This window comes from Lepidochelys olivacea (genome assembly GCF_965140295.1).
Source record: "Lepidochelys olivacea isolate rLepOli2 genome assembly, chromosome: 6".
NCBI classification, from domain to species: domain Eukaryota; kingdom Metazoa; phylum Chordata; order Testudines; family Cheloniidae; genus Lepidochelys; species Lepidochelys olivacea.
Window position 1 is genome coordinate 122,956,098 of NC_140416.1, and position 16,838 is coordinate 122,972,935.

General features: G+C 48.5%; 1 protein-coding gene across 11 annotated transcripts in view; it reads left to right on the top strand.

The window, feature by feature from the left end:
* The first annotated feature begins 7,542 nt into the window (after nt 1-7,542).
* Nucleotides 7,543-16,838, top strand: part of TRIM9 (tripartite motif containing 9) — a 128,521-nt gene continuing 119,225 nt past the window's right edge. For all 11 annotated transcript variants that reach the window (XM_084631285.1, XM_084631291.1, XM_084631293.1 and 8 more), the window contains exon 1: nt 7,543-8,434. In XM_084631285.1, the coding sequence (XP_084487411.1) occupies nt 7,634-8,434 (801 nt within the window). In that variant the 5' untranslated portion in view covers nt 7,543-7,633. The remainder of the gene's footprint in view (nt 8,435-16,838) is intronic.

The window sequence follows — 16,838 nt, forward strand, 5'->3', positions numbered from 1 at the left end:
GATGATTGGCTGTTCTGTTCATTCCCTCTGAAGCACCCTGGGACATTGTAGGAAGCAGGACACTGGGCTAGATGGACCATTGGTCTGACCCAGTATTACCGTTCTTATGTTCTTATCTTGCCCTTCCCCCCTAGGCCAAACTCACCATGGTTAGGGCTCTCGCTGCACTGTGTGTCTGCCAAGGGAGAGCGAGAAAGTGATCTCTCTAACTTTTCTGAATCAAGGCTATGAGTGCACTCATAATAGTGCCTCTGTCTATTGTTTCTTTAGCTTCTCCAGATGTGCCCTTGAGGGTTTCCTCCTGAACACCAGCTGAGTGGCTCCGAGTGATAAGGAGACAAACCAGGAAAAGTAAGGAAGACATGTTCAGGGAGGTGTTACGTTTGTCTGATGCAGCTGTTAGCGAGCAGAGAGCAGGGAGAGAGACTATAAATGAAAGACTGAGCATGGATAGCCAGGAGAGGAAACAGGGGCAGGAGCAGATGATACAGCTTCTGGAGGACCAAACAGACATGCTGAGCTCCCTGATTGTGCTGCAGGTGGAACACATGCATGCTTACCTCCCTCTGCAGCTCATACAGAACTGCCTTCCATTCCTTCCCCAAACTCCCCACACACATTCCTCTCATCTTCCCAGGCTGTCCCAGTACCCCAAGCACTCCACCCCTAGGAACACGTTTCACAATGACAGGTGGACATACACCCAGCTGTGAGAGCCTCACTTCAAAAAGTGCTCAAGTGTCATGTCCCTTTTAGAAAATAGAAATTTTTTGTATTGCTGATGATTAAAAATGTACTTATAGAAAGAAAATGAATTTTTATTTGTCTACAAATCACAGTGGTTGCTGCTGAAATTTATACACAGTGCCAATCAGTGGATTTGCAGAAACAGTGAATGAACACACAGCAATCATTACAAGGGTCAGACTACAGTACAAGGAAGCAATGCCTGGCTCACAGTATTATAGAAAGGCACATTACTGGGGCTCATTATCAGCCTCAGTCCCCTAATTCGAACAGCACCCTTTTGAGCCCATTGAACAGCGCTGGTATGTGGCTGCTCAAAAGCAGCCACCAGCCAATCCACCTCAATGCTGCATCCCTGCGGAAACTTTTCCCCTTTAGCTTCACAAATGTTATGTAGAGCACAGCAGGCTGCTCTGACCATGGGGATAAGTGAATCCAATTTCCCCATAAGAATCAATGTAAATGGCAGGGGGTTAGGGAAATTCTTTTTGCCAGACAAAAGACTATATGTATACACACACAGTATAAGTTTTAAACAAACAATTTAATATTTTACACAGCAATGATGATTGTGAAGCTTGATTGAGGTGGTGAAGTCAGAGGGTGGAAGGGGGTGGGACACTTCCCAGGGAATGCCTTACTGCTAAATGATGAATTAGCACTCGGTTGAGCCCCCAAGGGTTAACACGTTGTTATTAATGTAGCCTCACACTCTACAAGGCAGCATGAATGGAGGGAGGGGAGAAAGCATGGCAGAGAGAGACAGAGACACACACACCCTGTGTGTGTGAGAGAGAGACGTGCATTGCCCCTTTAAGTACTCTGACCCCACTCTAAATACACTGCTTTCTTAAGTAGATCAGCAAGTTGAGACAGCAGCTGCTGCCAGCTCGGTCCTGAGCCCTGTCCCGTCCCCTCCGCTCTGTGGAGATGGGGTAAAGGAACGGGGGGCAGGAGCGGGGGCAAGGGGAACACCCTCACATTACCATCCCTCTTACCCCCACTTGCACAGCAAGCAGGAGACACCTGGGAGCAGCTCCAAGGCAGAGGGCAGGAGCAGCACATGGCAGTGGGGGGAGGGACAGCTGAACTGCCGGCAATTGATAGCCTGCTGGGCAGCTGCTGCACAGGGAACTTAGGGGAGCAGGGAGCTGATGGGGGGCTGCCGGCTCACCCTGGTTCCGAGCCCCCACAAGCTCACTCCACCGGACTGCTCTTCCTGCAAGCAGTGGACAAAGCAGGCAGCTGCCAAACAATGTTAGAAGGGAGCATTGCACAACTTTAAACGAGCATGTTCCCTAACTGATCAGCAACGTAACAACAAAACAACATTAACCAAGAAGACTTTTAAATGAGGAGTTACTGTACTCCATCACAAGGTGATCTAGGGCCAAAATGGGGATATGCATTCCACCTATCACCCCACTGCAGTTAGGGAATTCCATTGCCACAAAGCCACCCATTATTTCCTGCACATTGTCCAGAGTCACCGTCCTCCGTAGCAGGAGGTGATTAATGGCGCTGCACACTTACATGACTGCAACCCCCACGGTGGACTTCCCACCTCCAGACTGATTTGCGATTGATCTGTAGCAGTCTGGAGTTGCCAGCTTCCACACAGCGATCGCCACTCGCTTCTCCACTGGGAAGGCAGCTCTCAATTTGGTGTCCCTGCGCCAGAAGAGGGGGGCAAGCTCTGCACACAGTTCCAGGAAGGTGGCTTTGCGCATCTGAAAGTTCTGCAGTCACTGCTCATCATCCCTTACCTGCATCACAATGTGATCCCACCACTCAGTGCTTGTTTCCTGAGCCCAGTACTGATGGTCCACCCTGTGTGGCTGCTCCATGAATGCCAACAGCAGTCTGGAATTGTTCCTTTTCATGGTGCACAGCAGGGCAGACACCACGGTGTCATCATCAGATTTGCAGCTCATGAAATACTGTAGGATCAGTCATGTTGTGTTCATAACACTCAACACAAGACTGGAGAGCAGTGCAGGATCCGTGCTTCCAGGCAGAGACGGCAGGCACACAGTTTACAGGAGCTGTTGAAAAGCAATACGAAAGGTAGTCAGAAGCCCATAGAATGATGGGACGCAGAAAACTGCATCACGGGATGGTGAGCCCGCCCCATTAGGCACTGTGATCCCTTCCCAGAACTCCCAGCGGCAGATGGTGGTGAATTGCACAGTGGAATAGCTACCCATGGGACACTGTTCTCTCTGTCAATGCAAGAGCACCTACTGTGGACACGCTCCACCGACAGAAGGAGTGTTGTGTGGTCACGCAACAGCAGTTTAATTACATCGACTTCAGTTGACGTAACTTTGGAGTGTAGACATGGCCTCTGACTCCACAGTCACTGCCCGACATGAGCATTGAAGTATCTGCCACCAGAATGACTTGGCTGGAGTCGTTGGAGAAGAGAGCGGGAGGAGCAGGGCAAAGGGATGACATTTTTTCTCTCTCAACTTTGGACACTCACATTTTTGAAATTCAAAATGGCCAACTTTGAAAGACTGTAACCGGCTTGTGAGTCCCCAGAGGAGCCTGGCGTCCCTATACAGTGTCTTAGAGCTTACGCAAGGACACATGCTTTCCCCTTCAGTCATGATAAAGGCTTGCTCCCTGAAAAGCAATGCAGCCTCTTGATGCTAGTTGATCGCCGTTAAGCCTTGCAAAACCCCACATTATATTTTGGATGTGATTCTCCCTTTATGGAATTTCTCCCTGATTTTTAAATACACACACCAGGAGGTTCATTTTTAAAAACAAATATCTGGGCATTTAAGCAAGATTTTCATCTCACTCCTTAAGAAGGGAATGGGTGCTAAAGAGCTGGCTGTTAAATAGCTTCCATCACTGGGTGAGGGAGAGATGCCCCATTCTGATTTCAAACACGACCAGCAACATTGCCATCAGCTGATCTATCAACTTCATAAAATCCTGGGGGCGGCTCACCCAGGCTCTGAGTTTTACCTGCCGGGAGACTTTTAATGGGCTGCATCTCTTCACAGACGGGCAGAGACTGATCGTCTTACTGCAGATGGAGATGGCAGATTAATTGGCGACAGACAGCCTTCAGCTTCACGCTGCTTTTTGCTCCAGTATCCGATGGGAGTATCTTACCGATTTCCTGAGGGCTGCCACTCCCCACCCCACCACATGCCCTGCCTCTTTCACACTTAGCTTGGAAAGCAAGATCATTAGCTCAGAAATCATTCGAAAGAGTGTACCTGTGGGCAATAGAGGCAATCACTTTCCTCTCCTTCCCTTTGTCCAGGAAATTTTACAGGCGGAATCTCTCAATCCACTGTGTGTAATTCTGCTATACACAACCCTCAGTGCCTTGTTATTATTTTATATCATGCAAAAGGTGTTAAATCCCCTTTGCTCTGCGCTTGCTGGACAACTTAAAGATTTCTGAAATGGGCAGCTGGAGATGCCCCCGGGTTGAAGAAATGCCCAGTTGGCATAGCCAGCTAGCTATACCATCACCTCCTGTCTCCAACCTCCAGCATAGGGGGCATGCTGCAGGAAGGGACAAGGATGGCTGGAATGCACAGTTCTCCAGTGACTCCCACCAGGATAAAGCTTCTAGGAGCCTATACCAGCTGGTGCCAGTTACAGAGCCAGTCCTGAGGCTGATTGAAGTTGTGCCAGGTTCCCGACCTGTTCCCAAGAGCCCTGAAGATGGTGAGACCACCTCTGTCTCCAGCTTTGACAGACCTGAAGACGTGGCCCACAGTCTCTGCCCCACAAGCTCACAAACATGACATAACAAGGAGGACAAAGCACAAGTTGGAGTGTAGGGAACTTCTCTATAATGATAACAGGGCCCAGAGGCTACAGAGAGACAGATTCTCATTTACACCCAGGCCTGTTTCCGCCATGGAGACAGAGAAGTGGAGACAGAGAGTTCGGGGACTCTGAGACAAACCCCTGTGCATTCATTTTATTCACGAGGAAAGAGCTTAACGAAAGCAGTTCCCTGCAACCTGCCACTTCCAGCTCCCTCGAGGATGCTCCAGCACTGACAAGGCCCTGCCATGATATCATGAGTTTGATTTTGACCCAAGGCCGGTTCTAGGGACAGGAAAGCCAGGTAGTCACCCTGGGAGGCGACTTCCAGGGAACGCCAGACTAGCTTTTTTATTTATTTTTGCTCCACTCTGATTGGCCAGACATTTTTATTCCGCTCATGGGTCAATTGTGGTGGTTTTCTTTCCTTTTCTTCTCTTTTTTTTTGGCTTGGTCATTCGGGTGGGAGGTGCCAAAACCTATTTCTGCCCTGCACAGTAAAATGGCTTAGACTGCTCCTGTTTTGACCAGTGCAATCCCTTAAACATTTGCAGGGAAAGATCACTGAGGAAGAAGAACAGGTTTCCCCAGATCAGATGGAAATTCAGAATCACTGTTTAGCCAGTGCTGTGATGGACGGGCAGTCCAGGGGGCATGTTACCTCCCACCAGCCAAACTATACGTCTGGTCTGAATGGGAGTCTGATTACCAGCGCTTTAGTGAAAGTTGAGGCTGCACCAGATGTTCTTTCAGACTGAACATCCTCTGATCACCTCATGTTATGTTTCCCAATTATACTCTTCCTAGAGTTGTCCAGAGAAATTGTGCAGAGAATACATAAAATGGGAAGATGGAAAAAGAAAACATTCCATCAGCTCAAAGGGTACAATCTGTGCAAGGAGATGCACCAACACGCCCCCGGGGAAAATACTCCCTGGCTGGGATGATTTAGCTGGGGGTTGGTCCTGCTTTGAGCAGGGGGTTGGACTAGATGACCTCCTGAGGTCCCTTCCAACCCTGATATTCTATGATTCTATGATAAGGTATGGGAGGTAATTGTCCCACTCTGTTGGGCACTTGTGAGGCCTCAGCTGGAGGACTGTGTCCAGTTCTGGGTGCCACAATTTATGAAAGATGTGAACAAATTGGAGAGAGTCCAGAGGAGAGCAACAACAATGATGAAAGGTTTCGAAAACCTGACCTATGAGGAAAAGTTAAAAACACTGGGCATGCTTAGTCTTGAGAAAAGAAGACTGAGGAGGGACCTGATAACAGTTAAGGGCTTAAAAGTTTAAATACTTGAAGGGCTGTTATAAAGAGGACAGTGATCAATTGTTCTCCATGTCCACAGTAGGTAGGACAAGAAGTAATAGACTTAATCTGCTGCAAAGGAGATTTAGGTTAGATAGGAAAAATTTTCTACCTCTATGGATAGTTAAGCTCTGGAACAGGCTTCCAAAGGCAGGCTGTAGAATATCCATCATTGGGGATTTTTAACAACGTGTTGGACAAACTCCTATCAGGGACAATCTAGGTTTATTTGGTTCTGCCTCGGCACAGAGGGCTGGACTTGGTGATTTCTCAACATCTCTTCAAGACCTACATTGCTATGATTCTGTGATTATCCGCTGGACTAGTACATTTTGTATCACTATATAATTCTTGTATAGGACCTACAGTAAATACCATATGGGGGGGGAGTCTTAAGAAAAACATATTCATTGCAAGAATGTAGAACTCTCCATATATCTTACCTTTTTTATCAAACACATTGGCAGTGCCCCAATCGGTAAGTGCTTTAAGTTATAAAAGTCAGAGCATGCAAAGGTTGCAAGACACTTTTTAAATGAAATTCCACTTTTGTTCTCTGCATTTTGAAACCATTAGTTTCCTCCCTACTCCAGACCCTATAGATTTCTTCACCCAGTAAATCAATGCTGTACACAGCTATTTATAGGGAATCTTACTAGAGAAGCATTTCAAGGTGCATGTTTTGCAATAATATCTAGAGGAAATTAACACAGCTCAGCAATAAGATAGAAGCAAAACTGTTAACATTATTTTGCAAATGCTCACCGAGGGAGCTTTCCTGAGAAACTCCAGTGAAGTGTTCTGTTGTGTCTAACACCAGACTACAGCTACCCAATAAGGAGAGATTCACACATACACACGTACAGTGCTAGACTTGCTCTGGGTGTGCTTCCAGCTTAGGTTCAGGGACCTTTGTAGTCCCTATGTCTACTTCTAACAGGGGAGCCCACAAGACCTCTCTCCCAGAGACTGTAAGACTTGTACTAAGCTTGTCTCAGCTCCAGTGTCTGAAAACAAGGGGGAATAATGAAGAGAGACAATCCTGCCCCGGTGGAGTATGTCACCTTCTCTGGAGGGTGCTGTAGCATCCCGACCAGAGGGGATTGTTATGCCTTGCTCATAAAGAGGCTTATGAAGAGTGGATTTTGTTGTCTTGGCTATGTACCAGATGACCACTTTTCCCCCTGCCCAATTGTCCAAGGAAGGGATGGCCCTAGGCTGCTGCAGAGCACAGTGGGGCTGGCTGCCAACTTTAGGTCGCAGAAGGCGCAGGGGCCTGGGCCCGGGGGGGGGCTCAGGAGCAGACGGGAGGGAGGAAGGGGCAGGCTGAAGGTGGGGGCCCTTATGCATAGGACAAGGGCACCTCGGGGCCGCAGCTGAGCCAGTGGCCCAACTGTGCGCGGCGCTGCACAGCCAGAGCCAGACCGGCGCAGCCCAACCGGAGGGGCGCATTGGGACACTGAGGCCCGGAGAGAGTCCCGCGCGGGGGGCCGCTGGCTCCCGCCGCCGCCGCCCCTTCTCCCGCAGCGCCCCCCTCTCACCCCGCAGTCTGCAGGGGCGGAGCCTGGCGGGCGGGCCGAGCCAATGGCGCCGGGGGGCGGGGCCGGCGGCGGCCAATGGGGCGGGCCCCGCGGAGCAGAGCCGGCGCGCGGCGCGGCCGGGGCCGGCAGTGGAGCGGCGGCGGAGCGGGCGCTCGCTGGCCAGGGCGCTGCGCAAAGACTCTCCCCGCGCCCGCGCCGGCTCCGCTCCGCGCCCTTCCCCGCCGCCGCCGCCGATGGAAGAGATGGAAGAGGAGCTGAAATGCCCCGTGTGCGGCTCCTTCTACCGGGAGCCCCTCATCCTGCCCTGCTCGCACAGCCTGTGCCAGGCCTGCGCCCGCAACATCCTGGTGCAGACGCCCGAGGCCGAGTCCCCGCAGAGCCGCCGGGCCTCGGGCGTCTCCGACTACGACTACCTGGACCTGGACAAGATGAGCCTGTACAGCGAGGCGGACAGCGGCTACGGCTCCTACGGCGGCTTCGCCAGCGCGCCCACCACCCCCTGCCAGAAGTCGCCCAACGGGGTGCGGGTCTTCCCGCCGGCCGCGCCGCCGCCGGCCGCCCTGGCCCCCGCGCCCCGCAACGCCTGCCTCACCTGCCCGCAGTGCCACCGCAGCCTGATCCTGGACGAGCGGGGGCTGCGCGGCTTCCCCAAGAACCGCGTGCTGGAGGGGGTGATCGACCGCTACCAGCAGAGCAAGGCGGCCGCGCTGCGCTGCCAGCTGTGCGAGAAGGCGCCCAGGGAGGCCACGGCGATGTGCGAGCAGTGCGACGTCTTCTACTGCGAGCCCTGCCGGCTGCGCTGCCACCCGCCCCGCGGCCCGCTGGCCAAGCACCGCCTGGTGCCGCCGGCCCAGGGCCGGGTGAGCCGCCGGCTCAGCCCCCGCAAGATCTCCACCTGCACGGACCACGAGCTGGAGAACCACAGCATGTACTGCGTGCCGTGCAAGATGCCCGTGTGCTACCAGTGCCTGGAGGAGGGCAAGCACTCCAGCCACGAGGTCAAGGCCCTGGGCGCCATGTGGAAGCTGCACAAGGTGAGGGCTGCCGCCGGAGGTGGCCAAGGGCTGCTCGGGGGGGGGCAGGGCTCAGACCTGCAGCTGGGAGCCAGCCCTGGGGGGGGGGGGGGGGTCGGTCGGTCTATGGAGCCGGTCTGTCTGTCCACCTCCCCCCGGGGCTGTTCTGTGGCGCCCGTCTCCGTGGTGTCTAGGCACCGGCGTGCTTGGTGTCCCCTCTGCCCTTGCTAGCCCCAGCGCTGTGAACCGGGGCCTTTTTCTTTCTGAAATGGGCAGAAGATGGGGGGGGGGGAGAGTGCACCCCAATGTAATTCTTGCGCCTTATCCATAAGCAGCCGGGCTGGTGCTGCCTGCAGGCATTCATCCTTCCCCAGGCTCCCCTGGACTTCAGAGAGGGTTTTTGGCTAAGGAAGGGGTAAGCACAGCAGGGGCTGGCCTAGGGTGGGCAGATGCATCTGCTCAGAGTACCGGCCAGGTAGGTAACAGGGCATGAAGGTTTGCAAAGGGCAAGTGTGCAGGCCTCCTGGGGCGCAGAGTGCCAAGGCTTGACGCAAAGGGCTATGTGTGGGCTGTGCATCTCTGTGTACCCTCAGTCATCTGGAGTTGGGGGGAGATGAGGAGGAAGGTTGGGAAAGGGTAGGCAGCTCCCTGGCTACATGCTTTACTGTATACGGATCAGCTGCTTTCTTGTGCTCTCCCACTTCATAATGCACCTTCTTTGGCAAAGGGCGGGTTAGGAGACTCCTGTAATGAAGCAGAATATTGAGAGGGGGCTGCGATTCCCACTCCTCCCCCCATGCTGAGAAATTCATTTTTAATCCAGGACTGGGATGCAGAGTTGGCCGGGGAGCTGGTGAATAAAGTTTAAACCCAGAACCTGGGATTTTATTAGAATACATGAATGAAAATGACTGAAAAATAGTTAACAATCTGATACTGGATTTGCAGTAATCTGGTCTGTTTAGTTCTAATGAAAGGGAATAAAATAAAACCCCAAAGAGCCTCTACTTAAAGCTGAGTGCTGTTGTCTTGGCTACCTCAAAGAGAACCTTCTCAATCTGGGAGTTCCCCTTCTGTGTTCAGCAGTGCAAATTAGCTGTTTGTTTAGTAAACAAAGAAGGGGGATTCCCAGATTGAGAAGTTTCTCTCTGAGGTAAACTGCCAAAGGTACTGCCCAGTCCAGTACTCTCTCTCGACCTGGCTGGCTGGAATGCAAGTGTTGGAGCTGAACAATGTGAGTACCGTGACTCACGTTGAAATATTTCAAGATGCGCAAAGGTGGAAGACCGCTTGACCCGATTCATGGTATTTTGAGAGAGTTCAGGAAGGTGGCACAGAGAGTCTTAGATGCCGAAATTGCAAAGAAAAAGTGAGTGGGAAGGCGGACCGTATGAGGAAACATTTTGCAAAATGCAGCGAAAAGAACAATGAGATACCGGAACCACTGACTTTGGCTAAACATGTGCGAGTATTAGAATCAGCTGCTAAGGACAAAGGGTATTGACAAAACCGCACTGCCATTGCCAAGCACATGGAAAGAAAGCCAGATCCAGGTTGGCCAAAGACAACGAGAAGGAAGTGCCACGGTTTTTCAACCATGAAGGCATTTGTTGGTGACAAAACCAACTCCAGAACTGAAACGAAAGATTTGAAAATTGCAGAATTTTTTTATGGCTGTAATGTTCCCTTTTCTGTTATTGAGCATCCAACGTTTGAAGCAATGATCTGCTGCCTAAGGCCAGGCTACAAAGCACCCAGTTGAAAGCAGGTGGCAGGTGAACTATTAGACACCGTTACTGATGGTTTGAGGGTGGAAGCATGCCATGAATTACATGGAAAAGCAGTTATGTTAATACAAGATGGCTGGAGTAATGTGCACAGTGACCCAGTGATAGCGAACTGGGTGCAGACAGGGAAAACTGTGGTTTATGTATCCGCAGTTGATACTGGAAGTAATAAGAAGACTGGAAAGTACTATGCTACACTGGCAAGAGAAGCCAAGGATTTAGCCAATGAACTGTATGGTTGTGGTGTTAAGAGCTGCCTGACAGACAATGAGAGAACGATGCAAAGTATCAGAAGTGATTTGGAACTAGATGACGACACATTAGTTACGTATGGATGTGCATCACATTGACTCAATCTACTTGGACAAGACCTTACCCCAAGTGCTTTGGTGACACGTGTTGTAGATTTACAAAAGTATTTTCTTAATCACCATCAGCCTGCAGCCTGGTTAAAAGAATGCCAAGGATCTGTACAACCCCAAATCCCTGGTGACGCACAATGGAACAGTCAAATAACATGTCTGGAAACATACGTTAAAAATCAGCCACATTATCTCAGGATTGTGAGTGATCATGAGGCAGAACTTGGAGAGAGTGGTCAGTATAATTAATCAAGGTATTTACCAAGAAGCAAAGAACTTGATCAATCAGTTGAAACCAATTGCCGGGGCATTTGACACACTCCAAAGGGACACATCAGCAGTTGCTGTTGCATGCGAAATATGGTTGGATCTACTGATAAATGAAGATCTTGCAGCACACAAAGCAAAAGTACAAAAGCGATTTCATGAGGCCATTACTCCTGTACACATGTTGACCAAACTCCTGCATATTTTGGATGAAGAAATTGTCAGCTGAACAAGAAGAAATTGCCAGGCAGTGGTTGCTCAGCAAAAATCCCGACTTTCTGCCATATTTACTTGCATTTAAAGTAGAAGAAACTCCATATCCAAAATCAATGTTTTCATCCACTATCAAGGAAAAAGTTTCCCCTGTAACATGATGGAAGTATTTGAAGAATGCTGATATTCCATCTGACTTCATAGAACTGGTGGTCCAGCAAATTCAGTGGGCATAGAACGAATCTTTTCAAACGTTGGATACATCCATTCAAAACTGAGGAATAGGCTTGGTCTATCCGCTACATCAAAGTTGGTCTTCTGCTACAGGATGCTGCGTGGCCAAAAGGACCTGGAGTGGTAATCTGCAACTCTGCATGTTTCTGATGGCTGCTCTGCATTATTGTCAATTCCATGTTTTTGATTATTGTTGATAAAATATTGAAAACTGACATCTGAGTCATGACACCTATAACCTCCTTAAGAAAATACCAAACCGAAATGTACACAGACATTCTGATGCTCAGGTTTATAATCATATATATTAAATATGTCTACTGCAGTTTAACTTTTTTCTTTGCACAACCCTAAATTGATCCGCAGCCATATGTAACCACAATTGGAATAGGTACCTAAAACGAAGTGTAATGGGGTGTGCATTAACAAAACAGTTCTTAAAATAGAAAATGCCGTAAATGGAGACTAACTAGGTTTTCCTGGAGCGATTAAAAAAAAAAAAAAACCCAAAACATTATTTGACCTGGTAAATCCACTGCTGGTAAATACCATACCATGCCTGCTCAGATGTATGTTGGTGACCTCCCGTTTAAGGTAACTAGGGCAGAAGTGACTTGGATGTAGGCAGACAGAGCTCAGTGAAATGTGTATTCTGATGAACCATGAAAGCACAGCCTCGTTACTCGGGCTAACGTTGAAATAATTGTCCCTCTGTAATAAACAGGAGCTAGAGGGTGGGGCACGTTGGAAGGAGTAGGTGTGATGTAAGAGATATTGACATGTGTGCCCATCTCTCCCAACCCCTAATGAAATACTTTCCAGGAACATCTTCATTTATTCATGTTGTGTTTTGACACAACATATGGAGGCAAACAGCCCTGTGGAGAATACACCAGGACTGCTGTGCTGTAATTCAGTTCTCTGTAAATTGGGCATGGGGGTGGGGGGCGTTCTCCTTGCTGACAGGCTGTCACTTCGCTTGACAGCTGTGCTGTTCCGAATGGAAAAGGAATTAAAGGCTTGTGCTACACTAGGCAATAGTGTACGTGTGTTGGAAGGAGGATTGTTCTTCCGGCATTCAAAGAGCTGCAGTGTTACTACGGCTGGGATGCAATGGCTGCATTTTAAGTACAATATTATTAGGCTTGGAAGGATTAGATTTTGACTGGTAAATGTCAGTACACATCGATTTCACCACACACACACACCGACAACAAATATTTCCATCGATAATCAAAATTTACAGATAGGCAGAGTAAGAAACCTGCTGCCTGAGAATTTATTAGAGTTTGGTTTAAGGGTACTTGCATTGTATATTTGGACATATGATGTTGTGTGTATATTTCAATGGTTATAAAGCTTTAACTTGTTGAATTTTCAACATCTACTGTCATTAAATCGTTATTGTCTGACCACTTCCTTGGCTGATGTTCTGTCCCTCCCCATAATTTCCTGCAATTGTGGACATTTAAATCTACAAAAATAGGAAAAAAATGCTTAAGTAAACATCGATATTATCCTTCACAATTATAGAAAAATAAAAATTAAATAAGAATGTAATATTATTGATAGCAGCTAGTAGTTTTCACACTGATCTTTTGATGTCTGTATCATCCTGCTGCTGCATCTTACAGCCTGACTAACATATAGATCTACTAATGAAACTCTTCTGCATGTTGTGGTCCATCAGTGTGTTAATATGCCGTGAGCCCTCAACTACTGTGAGTGTTGTGCTAGGTTTTACAGTGGGTGAGAGAAACAGCTCTTTCCCATTGAGGAGAATTGTCTATTAATTTATCAAGAGCATCCTGTTTTCACATGGAGGACCCTTTGGGGCCAGATCTTCAGCTGGGGTAAATCAATACATCTCCTTTGAAGTCAATGGAGCTTTGCTGATACACAGGAGTGGAGGACCTTACCCCCCCAAATCATGCATGTAAATGTCTGCAAAACAATAGAGCATTATGCGTAAGAGGTTTTTTCATTATGGTTTGGCTCTGAGCCTATCCCAGTTAACCCCTTATCTTCTGGTGCTCTTTAGCTCTGATGCAGCAAAGCGCTGAATTATGTGCTTAAGTTTAAGCAAATGCGCAGTCATGGTGACTTTAAAGTTTAAGCATACACATACAGTCTTTGGGGCTTTTGTTCTCTTGATTAGGCTTGGCTTTTCTAGTGTGTCTTCATTTTTAATGTCCTTTTAAAATAAAACTCTAGTGGAGAATTCTTGCTCTGTAAAGTCTTGTCTTCGGTGCCACACGAGCACACACAATTGGATTTTAATGCTGTTTGAAGTTATCATTTCTCATTCACATTTCCTCTTCTCCTGGAGAATTGAATCAGAATGTTAAATCGTGCTTTCTCCTGAGTCATCTGAAGTGTCTGCAGGTATTTGAAGGGCTTGCTGAGCTGCCTGCCGTGACCGAGAGGGGTTTAGTGTTGTTTTCCGCTGGGGATGTGTTAGGGCAGGAGGGGATCGTCTGTTAGCTGGCATTTGAGTGGGGGTATGGTTGTGTAATTGAATTTATGACAGAGAAGCCAGAGCATGGGTCAGTGCCTTTGAGATCTCATACATCACAATAAATCAATCACATCAACTATTTACGCATAGGGCACACCTGTGCTGCAGCTGGGAGGTGTCATTCCCAGCATGGCTAGACATACATGCTCTAGCTCTGCTCCAGCTAGCATGCTAAAAATAGCAGCATGGCAGCTGGAGGTAGCTCCCTGAGTATGTACCTAGGATTTCAGCTGGGCTTGTACCCGAGCTGCTGCCAACGCCCCTGTAGCCTGCCAACGCCCCTGTAGCTATTTTCAGTGCACTAGAGTTAGCATGCGTACGCTTCCCGAGCTGAGAATTACACCTCCCAGCTGCAGTATAGCCATAGGTCTGATCATGCGGGGGGGCTGTGTGCCTCGGGGAAGGTACCAAGAGACCTCCAGCGGCCCCTTCTAGGGGACCCTCACAGGATCAGACCCTTAAACGCAACCAAGCCTGGCTAAAAGAGCTACTTTCAAAGACTAAGAAATATTGTTCCTATTTGCTTAGTCATTTTGCTGTGACAGAGATGGATTATTGGCTCAAATGCCGCTCTGAAGCTTGCGAAAAGGAATGACAAAGATTGCCTATACATTGTGAACCACCTGCATAATTATAATACATGCAAAATATACTTTGCACTACATTATCATTAATTTTAATAAAAGATTAACATGATCATTGGTTAAATCTATGATGAACGAAGAATGCCTTGAAAGCAATATTTATATATCAATACGCCCATGCAATTGCTGTTAAATACAGTATGCTTTACTTAGGAATGAGATCAACCAGCTCCCTCTATACAGTTCTTTAATGAGTGACCCAGTTTTTCACCATCCCGTGAAAGCGGGCTGAATGCATCGTTCTCTCAGATGATTATTTCAAAACACTAGCTGCATTGGGGCACATTTAACCATACATATTTCAGAGAGCAGTGACTTTGAAAGTGCACACAGATAAAGAGAGAAAATCCTTTTCTTAGCTGTTCTGTTTTCCACGGCAGCTGTTGAAAATGCCTTCATGCGAACATAGAGGAAAATGGCTTTACAGTCTGAAACATCCTCATTTTAAAAATATACAAAAAATGCTGCTCTCTGGACTTGTTCTGTCAAAGGGAAAACCACAACATGGGTCTAAGTACTAATCCTTGCACCTCCCAAGCTCCTCTTGATCTCAGTGGGAAATCTGAGAGTATAATGTTTGTTCATTATTATTTATTATTTATTATTTTATTTATTATTAATCGTGTTTATTACAGCAGTGCGTAAGGGCCAACCAAGCATGGGGGCCTGTAGCAAAGTTGGTGACCCGGCGCGGCACCTCCTGCTGGTCATCTTGGGAATTAGCTCTCCAGCATATGGAGCGCCTCCTCCCGGCCAGTGTCTCACCTGCCACTGGCCCCGTGTCCCTCCCAGACCCGGGTGCCCCTTATCCTGGGTTCTGCCCTCGCAGTACCCCCACACTGTGGGTCTCCCCTCCCAGGGAAACCCCCAACCCTCTAAACCCACCTTGCCTCAGTGGCTACTGCCCATCATGTAGCCCCTGCTCACTGGGGCAGACTGCAGTCTGTAATGGCCACTCATCACTGGCAAGGGGTTAGGACCTGCTGCCTTTGCCTATCCCCGGGCTGCCCCTCTGCAGCCCCAGTACCTTTTGGGCCTTTACCAAGGCCTCAGCATGGGGTTTTACCAGGCTGGAGCTCCCCAGCTCCCTTGCCCTATTCCCCAGCACTGTTCTGCCTCGGGTACCCTTCTCTCTCAGGCAGCCAGGTCCTTCTCCCTCCAGAGCTAGAGAGACTCGCTCAGCTCCTGGCTCACAGCCCTTTTCTAGGGCCAGCTGTGGCTGCTTCCCCCAGTCAGCCTAGCCTTTCACAGCTGCAGCTCTCTTCGGGGCTGCTTTTAATCCCTGTTCTTCAGGAGTGGGGCTGCTGCCCCACTACAGGGCCCATTGTGCAAAGTGCTGTACAGATGGCGTAGTAGGCGGTCCCTGCCCTGAAGACCTTACAGTCTAAATAGGCAAGACAGAACCACAGTATAAAGGCTATACCACAAGAATGCCAACACAGACTTTTGCCAAGGATTAAATATGTTTACAGGTTTCCTGAGTTAGTCACTGAAAAGGCCTTGGCATGGTTATTTCTGTCTCTCTAAGGGTTTTAGCCTGCTGCCCCTCACTATAGTATCAACAGCAATAGCAAAATCCCTAGTGGACTCAATGAGGTCACTGGCACTTCTTCCTCTTTGGGATAAAAACTCTCCTTGGGGTTGTGTTTTTGTTTTTGTCTTTTTAGATGGACTTGTTTTGTGTTGATTTGTTTGAGTGTTGTTTGGGGGCGTTATTCGGGTTGCTTGGGGTTTATTGGGTAGGAATGTCATTGTCGGGAGTCTAATTTGTGTGGCGGAAAGATCTGTTATATGTTAGCCCTAGTCCCAAATGCCCCGTCACAACCCACATTAGTGCAACCCAGAGATTTGTTTTTCATCCTTTGTACAATTAAGGGATTCAGCTGCCCTGACATAGCATGCAGGAAACTGCCACAGGAGATCACTGAAATATTTGATGACTCACTTGCAGTGCAAATACACTGGCATCCAGATCAAATTTTATGGCTTATTCACAAACACAACCATTTGCAACAAATCAGGATACACACGACTGGCAGAAAGAAAGATACAGGAAGGGAATTGGAAGAAAAAAGGGGGCTTTTGTGGCAGACCCTTGCTGCATGGCTTGGCACAGTTCTGTTCCTGCTGCTGGAATTAGAAATCTCGCTGCTGACTTGCAGCAGTGATCTTTTGGGGTCGGCTGGGCTGAAATTTCAGTTGACACACTTGGACTTAGCAGGAGGCCCTTTTGGAGTCTAGTGTGTTGCTGGGGTATCAAGAAGAGCAGAAAGGAACTAAGACAGAGGTACAGCAGAGATCAAATTAGATGTCCCATCCCCTCCTTCGGATTCCACACCCTTTTTTTTTTTATTTGTTTGTTTTTAATAGTGCAAGCTAAGCAGCTCAACAAACAGCCAA